This window comes from Ochotona princeps, chromosome 11, assembly GCF_030435755.1.
Source record: "Ochotona princeps isolate mOchPri1 chromosome 11, mOchPri1.hap1, whole genome shotgun sequence".
Classification (NCBI taxonomy): domain Eukaryota; kingdom Metazoa; phylum Chordata; class Mammalia; order Lagomorpha; family Ochotonidae; genus Ochotona; species Ochotona princeps.
This window is the reverse complement of record NC_080842.1, coordinates 64,510,118-64,526,419: the sequence shown is the minus strand read 5'-3', so window position 1 is coordinate 64,526,419 and position 16,302 is coordinate 64,510,118. Positions and strand designations below refer to the sequence as shown.

Genomic DNA, 16,302 nt, shown 5'->3' with positions numbered 1-16,302 from the left:
TTGTGCTTATGAATAAGAATTACTCTAAGATGTACACTTGGAAGTACTGAACAATAGAGCATGTACATCTCCAAGTTTAACAGATATTAACAAATTTATTTTATGTCCTTGACAACATTTGATATTGCTGAAATTTTAATTTGTGATGAGTAAGGAAGCAAGTTGATTAAATAACTCATTTATTACATCACAATAAACAATCAATACTCTGGTAACAAGCACATTACTACGCTGTGTTTTCCTATATATTTTACAGCCTGCCTGAAAATCTGCATATTTACTTTTCTCTGATCAACTACAAAATGTACAAAATTAATGATAGGCCAATGTAATCTTTCAGCATGGTCTAGTAATTTACATAGTACTACCAGCAATCAATGCAAAAATAGACTGACCTTTGAAAAATTGGTTAGAACATTACCAAACTGGGACAGCACTTTATTAAAAGTTCTTTCAAAACTGATTTCTGGGCTGGCATTATGGTGTAGCAGGTCAAGTTGCTGCCTACAACGCCAGCTTCCTATATAGGTGCCAGCTGGTGTCCCCGCTGCTCCACTTCTCACAGGGTCCTTGCTAAGGACTTGGGAAAAGCAGTGGAAGTTGGCCCAAGTGTTAGGCCCCCTGCCACAGGTGTGGCAAACCAGAATAAAACCCCTGGCTCCTGCTGTGGTCGTCTAGGGAATAAACCAACAGATACAAGATCCATGGCTCTCCTTCTCTCTGTAACCCATACTTCCAAATAAATAAATCTTAAACAATTTGATTTTAATTTTTCATGCAAATTTCTGATTAAAAAAACCTATTAAAACAGGACAACTGAAACCCTTACAATACAAAATTGCTTTATATCCTTCCAAGGATGCTACTCTTTTTTTTTTTTTTCTCTTATCTGGCCTTGCCCACTCTTCAGTTACAAAGTTACTGTATAGGCATGTCTAAATTCTACAATTTTCAGTATCATCCCTTCAAAGAAACTTTCAAATTACTTTATGGCCTTCTTGTATGTCCTCATATACATTCTCCTACACTGTATTTATGGCAATATTATTAGAACTTGCTTAGCTTATCAACTCAAGATAACTCCTTGTAATACTATTGATCTCCAGCTGTTACACAAGTGAAATCATCAATCTTAGTCCAAACTTAGCCATGTCACTGCATTGGAAGATCTCTGAAGTCATTTTATATAAAAAATATACATATTAAGTGCATGAATGTCATTAAGATTCAGGTTATGAAGGCAACTGAGTATGTTGTCTGGATAAGGGGAAAGTAAGTCAAATGCCATGAAGTGCTAAAGTAATCACTACTACTGAAACTTATTGTAATCACTGCTTAACATTTAATACTGTTCATGAGCATATGTTAATATTAAACACTTTAATGCTTCTTCTAGCTTACCTCTCTGACCACTTTAAATCTATTTCCTTAGTTGAATAGTTTAGCCATTCAATGTATTGGTTCAGTCAGTCTTTGACTAGCCTTTTCTTACCCATTCTCCAGAATTTTCCTATGGTTTCAGTTATTAATCACATATATTCAGTTGATTGCTAGAACATATGAGTAATGTAATTTGCACATACAAAGCTATTTTGCTACAGTGTATTCCACGGAGAGGCTGACTTGTCAAGGTCACAGCGTAAGTAGAGAAAGTAGCAGTCAAACTCAGGCGGCTGTTGTCTAGAGTCTACATGTGTAAAGATAGTCTCGATTCTTCAAAAACAGAATTATCAAATCATTGGATAAATGTATATGTAGTTTCATTTTGTTAATTTCCCTTCATAAGACCATATAGTTTATATTTATACTAATAATGTGTGAGAATGTTTTTTTAATAACCTCAATAAGACACATTATCAAACTTGAATTCTTACCAATCTGGTAAGTATGAAGTTCATGAATATGGCTGAATATAATTTCATATGTTTAAGAGCTTTATAAATTTCTTCTGTGAATGGACAATATAATTACATTCACAATTATATCAAGTTGTTGATTCCCTACTTTTCAGTCTCTGAAATTCATCTAAGTACATTACTGGTTTTTTATAAGTACAGATATCTTTCCACAGACTCTCACTCACTGTCTTTCAATTTTCCCACTGATTCTTTCTTCCGCATCACACACACACTTTTTTATTTTATCATTAAGGTAATATTCTAGCAGAGACAGAAAGATAATGATGATAACCCTCAAAATATGACTATGTGAAGACAGAGTGACTCCCGCCAAAGGACTGGCAAGAGTAAAATTTTACAAGTGGAGTGAGTTGGTAAGTATCAGAAATAAACAGTGTGACTTGCACCAACTAAGCCAAGGAACAAGCGGGAGCAATACATCCAGAGTGGTAGGCCAGGATAAGGTCTTGGGACAGCCTAATAAGGCAAGCAAAGGAAGTTTAGCTTTACTGTTGATATACAGGAAGATTTGAAATACAGAATGTGATTTAAAAAAACTTTTTTTAATAATCTTACCTAGTTGGTTAGGGTGTGATTTTTTAAAAAGATTTGCTGGTGCCATAGGAGGAGGATCAGCCTGCTATGCTACGACATCAGCCCGATGAGCTTTATTCAGTTCACCCATGAGAATACCATTTTAGCATACTGACAACTTCTAGGTTATACTAAGATAAATATTATGAAAACTATCTCTTTGGGAAAATGCAGAAATTAAAAGGAAATAAGATAATTAAAAAACTGAATTGTCATTTGGGAACCCATGATATATTTGACCAGACTATTAAACCATAACCGATTTCTATTTAAAAAATAAAGTCGATGACTACAAAAAATTTTATTTTCCTTTAAAACAAATTGTTGCTAAACTTCTTTACTTATTTAACTGAGAGGCAGAGCAACAGACAGGGAGCTTGCATTCACTGGTTTAGCCCTCAAGCTAACAAGCTATGTGGCTGGTTCAGTGGCCAGCAGGGGTGAGCAACACCAGGCCGGAGTCCAGGGCAGCTGTGCAGAGGGCACACCTGGGTTCCAGCCGCTGCCTCGGGGGCCGCGAAGGGCGGGAAACTACACTCAGGAGTCAGAGCTGGGGATCCTACTCTGGATCTCGGATAGCAAACAGGATTGTTCTAATCAGCACTCTAACTCACAAGCCAAAACGCCTTTCCTCTTAAAGCTATTTCTTCTTATTTGTTTTTAAGCAATGAAAGTAAGGCAGGTGACATTTTATTTGGCAATACTTAGAGTTTTAAAATTTGAAGTGCATCAATTTTTGTTTGTAATAAAATTCTTTACAAAACAAAATATTCAGGTTGGAATACTGTAACAAATACATTTCTTGACATCATATAATCAGACTTTATGGGAAAAGTTTTAAATATTTTCTTCATTTTGAAGTGACAGTCATCATGACCAATTCCTGCCATTTCTGCATTCTGATGTTTTGTCTTCCTGTTTGATACCTCCTCTGCATTAAGTGCCCTTTCCTACTGAGGGCATCCTCTCACCATTCAAGTTTCAGCTTGAATTCACTTCCTGTCCAGTTTACGTAAAACAACTCTCTCCCAGTTGCTCTCGATTCTTTTGTAAAACTAGGGACATACTCATAAGCCTATCTGAAAACATCAACAAATCACTTGGAACTGCAGACAGGCTGATCACTAGCCACTTATCACAAACCAGGAGAGAACTGGTAAATTGGCAGATGCCTCTGCAAAGAACTAACGTGGAGGTAGTAAATACCAAACAATGATACAACAAATGGAAGACCGACTAAGATGATCTGCAATATGCCTGACTGAATTCTGACAAAAGATAAAAGTGAGAGTCACAAGATAATGGCTAAATAATTTCCACAATGGAAGTAAGACATATATCCACATTTCTAGGAGCCATATGATTCTCAAACAGAATACAATAAGTCCACTTGGGCCCAGCATGATAGCCTAGTGACTATAGTCCTCGCCTTGCATGAGCAAAGATCCCATATGGGCACTGGTTCGTGTCCCGGCTGCCCCACTTGCCATCTGGATCCTTACTTGTGGCCTGGGAAAGCAGTCAAGGATGGTCCAAGGCCTTGGGACCCTGCACCCACATGGGAGACCCAGAAGAGGCTTTGGGCTCCTGGCTTCGGAATGGCTCAACACTGGCTGTTGTGGTCACTTGGGGAGTGAATCATCGGTCAGAAGATCTTCCTTTCTGTCTCTCCTCTCTGCATATCTGCCTTTCTAATAAAAATAATCTTTAAAAAAAATAAAAGAAATCCCTTTAATCACATCAAAGACAATCAACAGAGATAGAAAGAGAAATCCTAGACTGTGAAGAGTACTTACAAAACAGTTCATCAAGCAGTTGCAACAACAAAGGTATCTAAGGCACTATCATGCTAGCATTCTCAGAAAAAAATTGTCACGAAACTTTGTGTTGCCAGAAAAATAAACAAAGATGAAATGAACCTTTTAAGAACATTAAAAAAAAGGAAATAAAGCATACTGAGAATTTACTACCAATAGACCCTTATTAAGGGAACTGCAGATATTGAAAGAAAATTTGATACAGAAAAGAAATGATAAACAAAAGGTAGTCAAGAATGTAATTCTAAACAAAATCGATGGTGTATTTATAAAACAATGTTTCAATTGTGTGTTCACAAAATGAAATATTCCATACATATAAAATACCTGAGGTATGGAACAGATAACTATTAAAATACTTTAAAATTCTTGTATTAACTCTTAATCACACTTGAAAAAAATTTGTAAGATAATAGAATATAACGACAAAGAGCATGATTTTAAACTAAGGAAAGAAAAAAGTTAAAGGGGAAAACACAACACAAAAGAAAAAAAAATAAGAATAAGAGATAGCACAAATAGAAAACACACAGTAAGATGGCCGAAACAAATTGTTACTAGGAAGACAAATGTTAAAAAAGGATACGAGGCATGGAAAAATATAAAAAAGAATCTAAACTAAATATTGATGAGAGTTTAATAAGAATGCAGAGTGTGTGTACTGGTGTGCATCCAAGCCAAGGGACATGGAGAAGGTCTTCCTAAGGAAGTAATATTTAAACTAAGACTAAGACTATTTAGGATACAATGGTTATAGCAGATGGTAGTTCTGCACAGACGCACTGGCACATGTCAGTGTTCTAAGGTCAGAATGTTTTTGGATTCAAGGGAACAATTTTTCCTCCCATGGGCTATTTGAATATTTGTAACATCATTCACAGGTCATATAAAACTATCAACTTAAAAATTAGCCTTCTATAAATTTACTGGGTCCTGCCTGTACCTTGGATCATTTTATTCTTCCCTCCATATCTCTTTTCTTTTTCATATGAACTATCTCTTGTTTTATACCTTTATTACTTATTCAAAAGCATCTTATAATCCACCAGTTCTCTCTTTAGTTGTAATCACTGTTTTTCTTGATTTCACGATAGTGTATGGCCCACAACAGATACTCTGACATCTGCTCTGGAGATTAGCATACAAAAGAGAAGTCATGGATATAAAAATTTCTACAAAAAGAGTATTATCAAGTAAATATTGTCATAGATGGGGAAAAGGGCACAAAACAGTTAAACACGTATTTCAGAGACTGGAGATAACTACTGGAGCTGTCACAGATTTCCTGCAAGTACACAGGGTCAACTAGAGATAACGTCAACACTTCTCAAACCCAAGAATACAAGGATAATATACTGGGGAAAAGACTAGGAATTATTCCTTTAAGCATCTTTTTCTTTATTTGGCTATCCTGGTGTTATCTTTTGAGAAATGTCTTTATCTACTCTTGTCAAGACCTACATCATGTTTGTGATTTTTTTTTAGCTGAATGCTAGCTGGTAATAAGAATGTTACTCAATTTACACAAAGTTTAACAGTAAGTTTTATAGTTTTATACTTTGGCACAAATATAAAACGAATGGATTGTGACTCCTGAAAGTTAAGAACTTCTTTCCTACTTAGAGTTCATTAATACAGTATCCTATATTTTCTTTTCTCCTTCTCACACTTTAGTCCTCGCTTATTGGAATTGACTGGCATGAGGCAGGATCACCCTGCAATCATTTATTGAATATGACACCCTTCTCAATTATTTAAATTGACATGTGTCTTGTACCAAAACTCTACCTTTTGGGGGAATTTCTGTACTCCCTCAGTTGATCTACTGACTTGTATACTGGTCAACAGCTCTCGTAATTACTGCACTTACTAGGTCTGAATATGCTATGATTTATAGCAAGTCTCTCCCATAACTAGACTTGGTTTTCCTTGGCTCTGTAAGTCTCTTGCTTGAAAATTTTAAGGTCATCATATCATATTTAAATAAACTATAACAGAAGTTGGACTGGAATTGCAATGAACACAGAAGAAAATAAAATTTCATCTTTCAGTCTTCCCCTTGATTTAGTGTAATCATTCAGTTTGGGAGCCTTCTATGACTTTCATTAAAGTTTTTATTTTAAAAATATTTATTTGTTTTATTTGAAATGCAGCCTTTACAGAGGGAGAATGAGAGACTCAAAGTCTTTCATCTGCTAGCTCACTCCCCAAATGCCTGCAATAGCCAGAGTTGAGCTGACCCAAAGACAGGATGCAGAGGCCCAAGCACTTGGGACCACCTCCACTGCTTTCCCAGGACATACGTAGGGAGCTGCATCAGAAGTGGAGCAGCCGGGATCAGAACTGATGCTTATACGGGATGCTGGTGCTGCAGGCAGACACTCAACCTCCTGAATCACCACACTGACACATTGATTAAAGTTTCATAATGTGTTTCCTAGGTCTTATTCAGTGTATGAGTTTCAATGCTATGAGCTTTAATGTGTTTTTTTGCTATTCTTGCTAATGTAAGTTATATATATCTATATCTATATATTTTAGGCTTTACAGTTCTTTGATGTAGATCATAAGCAGTCTGACTCACATTGATTGTTGGTTCATTGATTACATCACAATATCTTATTGCATGTGATACAGTCTGAGGTTGAAATAACATTACAATTCACAGGTACTATTTTTCAGATTGACATCATTTCATCTTAAATTAAGGCAAACATATGGTATCAAACCTTTTGGGATTGGCTCATTTCCCTTAGCATAATGGTTTCCAGTTGGGCCCATTTGGTCATAAAGAACTGCATTTCGTGTTTTTTTGTTTGTTTGTTTGTTTGTTTTAAATAGCTGAGTAGTATCCCATGGAGTAGATGAACCACAGCTTTCTTATGCAGTCTTCTGTTGATGGGCATTTCGGTTGCTTCCAAGTTTTTACAATCATTGATTGTGCTGCATGTTGGTTTCTCGTGTAACAGGTGTTTTGGATATATTCCTAGGAGTGCTACTGCTGTTATATGACTTGATTTTCTAACTGGGTGGTTGAGTAAAGAACTCTCATTGACAGTTTAAAATGGATGACACAGCTTGCTTCTATTATCTAAAAGGATGACAGTTTTTTTTAACACAAAAATTTATAAAAATATATTTTAAAAATTGTAATCACTCATGTTTCTCTAGTAATTATTATGTTTTTAAAGTTGACTGTATTCAGCTTGTTGAAAGTCATTCAGGATTGCCACATGCAGATTTCTAAGTTGCAATGTTTCATTCTTTTGCTAGCTTTGTCTGCTTTTGGTTATCTAGATTATACTAAGATTTCTCTCTATTCATTGAGTTAGTCTATATAAGAATTATTTGTTTCCTTAAAGTTAAGGAGGGTTATCTGGAAAACAATTTTGAATTCAGAATTTCATAAATACTGGGGTTAGACACTCCTTAGTTATGCCTAACTTTTTATGATTTCCTGGGCTGGAATGTGCTGGAACCCTAGCCTTAAGTTGGACAATGCTGAGAGGCAGGACCCTAAAGAGAGGGTAGTGCACACGCCCTCACCAGATGCACGCCTTTCAGCCCTGTACTTCCTGGCTTCTAAAACTCTAAGAAATGACATCTGTTTCTTCTAAAAATTATCCACTGTCATGGCTTCTGTTACAGCAGCACAAAATGGAACAAGACATATTCACATTTACAAATTATTTAACTTGAATAAAGTAACTCCTAAAATGAACACCTAGCTTAAGCACTAAGACATTCTAGAAAATAATAAGTAAAACAACAGAAAGGCAGAACAGTTACTATTCTTGTAACAGCAAAATCATGCCAAATTTTCTTAAAATTTACCTTTATCATTACTAATGAAAATCTCCCAAAAGATGTTTTATATTATATGATACTGACATCATGATTAGTAGGACAAATAAAAATTGTTTGACATGTTTACTTCAACCTTAAAAATGTTAATTTCTGGAAGGATTAATTAGTATAAACATTTGTGGGTATAGACAGAAACACATATACATCCATGCTCACATACACAAATGCAAGGTGGGTGTGTCCCATTATTTTTGGTGATTTGGTACTTAAGTAGGAAATCTGAGGAATTACCAATTCATACCACAACAGAATGGTTTTTAACAGAAAAGTCTGATTGTTTAACACATGGCTCAAAATAGTCTAGCAAATTTCTAAAGCCCCAAAGAGAATCAAAAATACATAATATTTTATGGTTTCCACATTTATTTCTTTATTTAGCTTTGTGACCATTCTCCCCTTCTTGCTCTCTATACTATGACCCATTTTAAGTAATTCCTACCTGAAGAATACTGAAATAATCTGACATCATCCAAAGTTAAAATTATAAAAATTAATAGATTTATATTCTTCCCAACCTGAGGATGCTCACATATTTATGTACCGTAGATTATAATCATTTGAATGTTTTGCATTACTGTTTTTCTGTACAACTGTGTTTCTATCTTAGCAGTTAGGCTCACAGAATTACATTATCTAGAAATTGTATACTTATTTTTAAGACATTATCTATTCTGGGGATGATGTTGTGACACAGCAAGTTAAGCTGTCACCTGCAATGCCAGCACCCCAATAGGTGCTGGTTTGAGTCATGGCTACTCCACTTCCAATCCAGCTCCCTGCCAGTACTCCTGGGAAAGCAGTGCAAGATGGATGCAGCACTTGCACCCGTGATACCAATGTGGGAAATGAACTGGATGGAACTCCTGACTCCTGGCTTTGGCCTCACTCAGTCCTGGCCATTGCAAATTTGGGGAACGAACCAGAAGTTGGCACATCTCTTTTTGTATCTCCTCTCTTTGTAATTCTTTTAAAAAAATCTTTAAAAAAATGTCATCTATTCTAATCCTTTTAAATATCTCCAATGAGGAGGCAATCAGGGAATTCTTTTCCACTCCCACTTTAAGAATGTCTGACCCTTAGAAATATCCTTTCTTATACAGATCTGAGATCTGTTTCTCTGTTTCTCTGTTATTTCTAATTAGGGATCCTAATTCTCTCATTGGCTTACTCAGAGACAGCCCAGTTCTACTTCAGTTTAATACTATACAAATATTCACAACTCACTACCAAATTATTTTTAAGTCTTCTCTTCTGTGGCAGTAAGGAAGAAAAGAGAAAATATGAACAGATTAGTTTGAGTATCTACGTTTTATGCATCTGCCACTTTACATGTATTTTTAAATGTCTGTGGATTTATTTTGCTTGAAAGGCACAATGCCATAGAAAGACAGAGACAGAAAAAAGACAGCTTTTCCATCTGCTGGTTCACTCCTCAAATGTCCACAACGGCATGGGAGAGGCCAAGCCAAAGCCAAGAATTTGTACTCCATCAGAGACTTTCAAGTGGGGAGCAGGAGGCCAACCTCTTGAGTAATCATGTTTACCTCCCGGGATGCATTAGCAGAAAGCTGGACTGGAAGTGAAGGATCCAGGACTCGAACAGGTACCCCAATACAGGATGCAGGCAGCCCAAGCACAGTTTAATCTTCAGTACTAAACACCAGCCTGCACTTTTGCTATATGGTTCCAGCAAGTTCATTATTATTACTATGATCAAACTGCAATTAGGGAATTAAGGCTCTGAAAGGTAAACTGAACTGTTCACATAACTTTAGTAGCAGAATTTCAACTACAAGTCCATCATATATCAGAGTCTATGTGAGAGTCTCCTTCATATTCTAAAGTGACACAAATCATTAAAAAGCAGACAAAATTTTTTTCTGAAAGCACACTTTCCCATTCTCAGAATTCTACATACTAATAATTTTTCCCTTAAGCCTTATATTGTAGTATTAGACACAGTTTTGGCTTGTAACAGAACTATCTTAACAGTTTCACATAAACTCATGGAACCCAAAATTAGGTAACAAAAACAAGAACTCTCCCTTCATTTTGTCCGTCTCAATTTTACTCTGTCTTACACACATATGATTATTTTCTGTACACTCCTCTTAAAAGTTCTAAACACAATTCCTCAGGGATCAAATTAAGTTGTCTTCAAGCTGGTTTTGAAGACTGACAATACCATTCCTAACTCCTAAGAAACACCACTTATTCTCTCCTTTCTAGACAAGCATGTATTTGGCATCATCCAAATTTAAAAAGCTTCTGCCTTTTCTTTGTGAATTGATGGTTCCTCTTCAATTAAAACGAATCATCTATTAGGCAAGTCCATTATAGCTTTCATCATTCTCATGATGATTCTTTTCCTCATCATAATCTCCCCAGTTCATGTTACATATATAAATTAAAAGTGCTGAGGCATCTCAAATAAATCTGCCTAAGAATATAAATCTGTACATACATCTCTGATAAAAAACATACAATTATATATTATACATAACAAAAAAACAAGAAACCACTTACCTTGCTGAGTATTTTGTTCCTGCATTCGATTCACAGTGAGGTCTAAGGGGCCTTCCTGTTCTTCCTGAAGGGAGTTTTCTGCTTGATTGATGTGGACACTTTTACATACGACACTTGGTCCAACTGAACCATTTCTATTCTCTTGAATTTTACCACTTTTTGAAATGTACTCAATTGCAAACTGACGTATCATCTTTTTCATTAATTCCTGAGCAACTAGGGGAATGTTAGGATCACAGTTCTGAGGGAGATCTAGGAAGAAATAAATAAAGTTATTTTAAAAAGGAAATGTAATTTACTGGTATTTAAATTATTTTTATTACAAATTAGTCATCTCAGAAATCTTCAGCGCGAGTCCACAATTACCAAAGGTTTCTGAGACTTAGCAATAAAATGTTCTTCAATTAGGTTCAATTAGTTTTATGATAAAGTATTTGCAGAAATAAACACTCTCCACTAAACTGAGGTATAACTAATTAGACATTAGGAAGAACAATTTACTTTCAAAGTTATTTAATATTCATTCAAATATGTTCTATTAGATAATGTGTGAACATAAATTATATATCAGAATACTCAATTTTAAACTTAATATACATAATAGTATAGACATTAAGTATTTCAGAAAATACTTAACCTTTATAATTATGTATCAATCAACTTGAACTTTGCCAAGTGAATATTATCAAGAACTTTTTTCTTTCTTCAACTTTTTATATAGAAAAAATAATGTAAAAAAACCCCGTAAGAAACAGAACAATAAAACTAGTAATCTTTACCAAGATTTAAGAACTGCTACTATTTTTCAGCTTCCGTTCTTATTACTCTTTGGAACCACTGAAAGTAAACTATGGAATTATGATACTTCTGATATTCCAGCATGAAGATCTAAGATTAGCATATAAAATGACAATTTCTTTATTGAATATCTTAAACAATCCTCAATCCTGAAACATGTTGGTTAACTATAATGACGTTCAATAATGACAAGCTGTTTGTGAGAAACTTGGTGCAATAAAAACAATTTTGAAGAATTTTACAGTAAGAGGTGTGGATTCAGACTGGATCACATGTAAACACACTGTCTAACAGATCACTTTGACTGGAACTGGGGAGAGCTCCTCTCAGGCTTTCTGACTTTTTCCGACCATTTGGTGCACCTGCCTTTTCAGGGCTTGAGGGACTGGCTGTAAGATGGGAAGGATGAAAAGGCACACCTGGATGGGCTCCCCACTTCTCCTTGTAGATACTGGCCCACTCTTACACATACTGACTTTCTGCACCTGAAATGTCTAAGTTTTTATCCAGACAGAACAGTTTTATGTGACTAGGCCTATTCTGCTCTGTCACTTTCTCACACTGATAGGGTAGCTCTCACTGCATGTTTAGTATTATTCACAAACTTCTTTCAGCGATTTTATGCAGGAAATGTCTGACAACAACATTTAAATGAAAGGAGAGGCCAGCCCTCCACAAAGACCATCCTGCGTGAGAGGAAAATGCGGCTGAAGCTGTCATGAGTCTTTCAACAGTCCTGCAGAACTGTCAACGTATTTGACCAGAGGGTGCTGTCTCAGACCTACTGGAGACACTATGAAATGAGCATTATACTACTTAATTCTTTTCTATTTGCCTCAGAAAAACTTATTTTAAATAGGCTTAAGATAGAATTAGACTCATAAAGGAAATAATGTATTTAAAAAGTGTTATTTTACAACATTTTGGATATTAACCAAAATGTAGTATATTTGTCAGTATTTTTTTTAAAGATTTATTTGTTTTTATTACAATGTCGGATATACAGACAGGAGGAGAGACGCAGAGGGAGATCTTTTGACTGATGATTCACTCCCCAAGTGGCCGCAATGGCCGGTGCTGTGCCGATCCAAAGCCAGGAGGCAGGAACTTCCTCCAGGTCTCCCACATGGGTGCAGGGTCCCAAAGCCTTGGGCCGTCCTCCACTGCTTTCCCAGGCGACAAGCAGGGAGCTGGATGGGAAGTGGAGCTGCCGGGACTAGAACTAGCACCCATATGGGATCACAGGCGTGCAAAACGAGGACTTTAGCCACTAGGCCATCGCGCCGGGCCCTGTCAGTATTTTTTTAAAAAGATTTTTATTTTATTTTTATTGGAACGTCAGATATATAGACAGGAGGAGAGAGACAGATGAGCCAATCCAAAGCCAAGAGCCCAAAATTTCTTCCAGGTCTCGCACATGGGTGCAGGGTCCTAAGACTTTGGGCCATCCTTTGCTGCTTTCCTAGTCCACAAGCAGGGAGCTGGAAGGCAAGTGGGGCCACCAGGATACGAACCAACATCCATATGGGATCCTGGTGCATGCAAGTACTTTAGCTGCTAGACTACCATGCAGGACCCTATTTATCAGTATTTTAAAACCACAACCAAAATAGTTTTAAAGTTCTTAAAAAATGAATAATTAAGTGGGTGATCTGTTAAGTCAGTTTTCACAATGTCTTCCTAAATCTGACCACAGAAAAATTCAATTCTTTAGTGGCAGAGATGTAGTGGTCTAGCACAGAAAGGAAATGAACGGAATTTTCATCTTACAAAAAGATGACTCATAAATAAAACATAGCAAGTATACACTGAATAATAGCTTTAGAAATTGCAGCTAAAAATGGTCCCACCCTTACTAATTCCATCTATTGTCTTGACATTTCAAAAACAGTTGACTGATTGTTGACTTAGGCTGCACACCAGAGCACCCTGCAGAGCTTTGGGAATATTGACATCTTCACCAAGCACATAACTCCTATTACACCCAAATCCATTTTTTCTCATTTAAATCTTCCCTGGTGATTCTATTGGACAACAAGAGCTGATTACTGCTTATTTCTAAACAAGTAATTCAGAATTCTGAGAAACATCTGAAAGAAGATGTAACCTTTCAGCCATCACTTTTAATTCATGATCTAGAACCTGGCAAAGGAAAGGTACAGTGTGTGTGTGTGTGTGTGTTTGTGTGTGTGTGTGTGTGTGTGTGTGTGTGTGTGCGCGCGCGCGCTTTGAAGCACTGGAGGAGACCAACCTGGCCCCCTTTATTAAGTTTGGTCAGCCAAGAATCAAGACGGCAGAATAGGGTAAGAATAAGTTTAAAAGGATGGAGAAACATTTAATCAAGATGAAGCAGAGAGGACACATTCCAGGAAATAGGAGAGGACAGAACAGCAGCAGAGGGGTACCTGGAGACTGACAGACACAGGAAAGCAGCACGAACAATTGTGTGGTGCTGCAATGACTGAAACTCTAGCAGAATTCAGCTAACGGCCATCTGAACTCCACCAGCAACCAGGTGGGAAGGGACTTTCACTGGGAGCTTGGGAGGTGAACCCAGACAAAAAAAACTGTCCGTTCTGCTGGTCCCTTTGATTTGACCAGGAGCAGAGGCAGAGCAGCAGATGCCAGATGGGCAGCGCAAGAACAGGGTGGATTTCACAGCCCAGTCAGCCCCCTAGACTGGTCTGGGTAGCCCTCAGACCTGATGGCCAGCAGATCAAGAACTCTAGTAGTGGCACAACAGGCGCCATTTTGTACACTGTGGCAATAGCTTTAGGACTGCAGGGGTCAACAGTGAACTGCTCATGTGCTGATCTCATCAGAAATCACTGAGTTCAGTGGACTGCACTGGTTCCACAAGGAAATTAATATTGACTATGGCATCGTATGGGTCAAAATAGGTCCTTGTGGCACCCAGACCTAATGGCCAACAGGCTCCGACAAGATGAACACCACTACCAAGCTAGCTAAATAGGACACCTGGTGTCTCCCTAATCCTGGGACATGCTCCAAGCGGAAGTGAGAGAAAGGTTGTGCAGACAACACTGCAACCTCAGCCTGGTGTCACAGGAGGTGGAGAGTGGTGAGTCAGGAGCTGGGGCTACAGAGACCATGGTGGAAATCTAACATAGGAACCCAGACCTGGAACTTGCTGGAGGTTGTGGCACAATTGGCTGCAAACAAAGAGCTGTGTACCAACAGAAATAAGTAAAATTGAACTGTAGACCTGTGGGTGACACAGCTTAGAAACCTACCCCAAGGAGAAGACTCTGCTAAATAGAAGTACAATGACCAAGAACAAAAGAAGAGACAAAGGCACAATGAATATTACTGAAGATTCCGCTACAAAGGGAAAAAACCCTATGTCAACATCAGACTTAACTGAGGAAGACATCAAGAAAATGGGGCACACAGAATTCAGAAAACTCATTTTAAAGCTTCTGATCAACAATGAGAAGCACATACAAGAGTTCAAAGAATTTAAGGAATATGTTACACAAGAAATAACAGCAATAAAGCAAATCAAGGCTGATATATCAGAAATTAAGAACAAGGTAGAGCAAATTAAAAGTACAGTGGAGAGTCTCCAAAATAGAATGAAGAAAGCAGAAGAAAGAATCTCAGACTTGGAAGATACTTCCTGTCATCAGGGGGAAGCAAACAAAAAGCTGGAAGCAGAGCTAGATCAGGACAAAAAAAGTATTCAAGAACTGAAAGACACTATTGAGAGGCCAAATATAAGACTTATGGAAGTCCCAGAAGGTGCATAAAGAGAAACTGGTTTTACAGATACATTTAATGAAATAATAAGGGAAAATTTCCCTAATCTGGAGAAAGAATTGGGAACCAGAATACAGGAGGGGCACAGAACTCTCAACAGGGTTGATCTAAAGCAATCTTCACCAAGACACATGATCTTCAAGCTCTCTTCAATCAAACATAAGGATAAGATCCTTAAATGTGCATGTGAAAAAAATCAATTGACATATAGAGGAATGGTGATTAAACTCACAACTGACCTCTCACAGGAAACTCTACAGGAAAGAAGAGAATGGAGTGACATATTCCAGATTCTGAAAGCAAAAATATTCAGCCCAAAATAATATACCCAGCAAAGCTTTCTTTTGTCTTTGAAAATGAAATAAAATTCTTCCACAGTAAAGAAAAGTTAAAAGAATTTGCCTCTTCCAAACCAGCCTCACAAATGATACTTCAAGATGTTCTCTTGACAGAGAATAGCACCCAACAAAACCAAAGGCAAATGGGAAGAACATCCCAGTAAAATGACAACGTAAGACTAAATCAACAAACAACCCATTCCTAAAATGAAAGGACCAAATTACCACCTATTTGTATTAAACTCTGAATGTAATTGGCTTAAGCTCATAGATTAGTCATAGATTGGTAGACTGGATTAAAAATCAAAACCCATCTATTTGTTGTCTGGAGGAGACACATTTTACCAACAAAAATCAGTGCAAACTGTATCTCATGGGATTTGATGTTTTTGTCGTTAGTTTCATCTCTTCAAAACAGCTTCTTGTGCTTAAATTCTTCAATGACTCATAGATCATACAGTAGCATCATTTTCTGCAAGAAGGTTCTTGATTTTCTTTTTCATTTCTTCAGCGACACATTAATTATTCAGTAGCATGTTATTTAACTTCATGGTGTTTGTTTTTTCTTCCTGTTGTTGATTTTGTTTTGTGGCTTTTCATTTAAGGGGATGTATAGTTGCTGTGTAATGGAGACTGTCATATCTAGTAACATGCTATTGAACTTCATGGCATTGTAAATTTCTA

General features: G+C 36.9%; 1 protein-coding gene across 14 annotated transcripts in view; it reads right to left on the bottom strand.

The window, feature by feature from the left end:
- LCORL (ligand dependent nuclear receptor corepressor like) overlaps positions 1-16,302 on the bottom strand; it is a 169,527-nt gene that overhangs the window by 34,928 nt on the left and 118,297 nt on the right. For 13 of the 14 annotated variants that reach the window (XM_058670273.1, XM_004579190.3, XM_058670263.1 and 10 more), the window contains one exon: positions 10,703-10,954. In XM_058670273.1, the coding sequence (XP_058526256.1) occupies positions 10,703-10,954 (252 nt within the window). Of the gene's footprint in view, positions 1-10,702; positions 10,955-16,302 lie in introns of those variants that run through there. The other variant, XM_058670274.1, reaches the window with a different exon arrangement.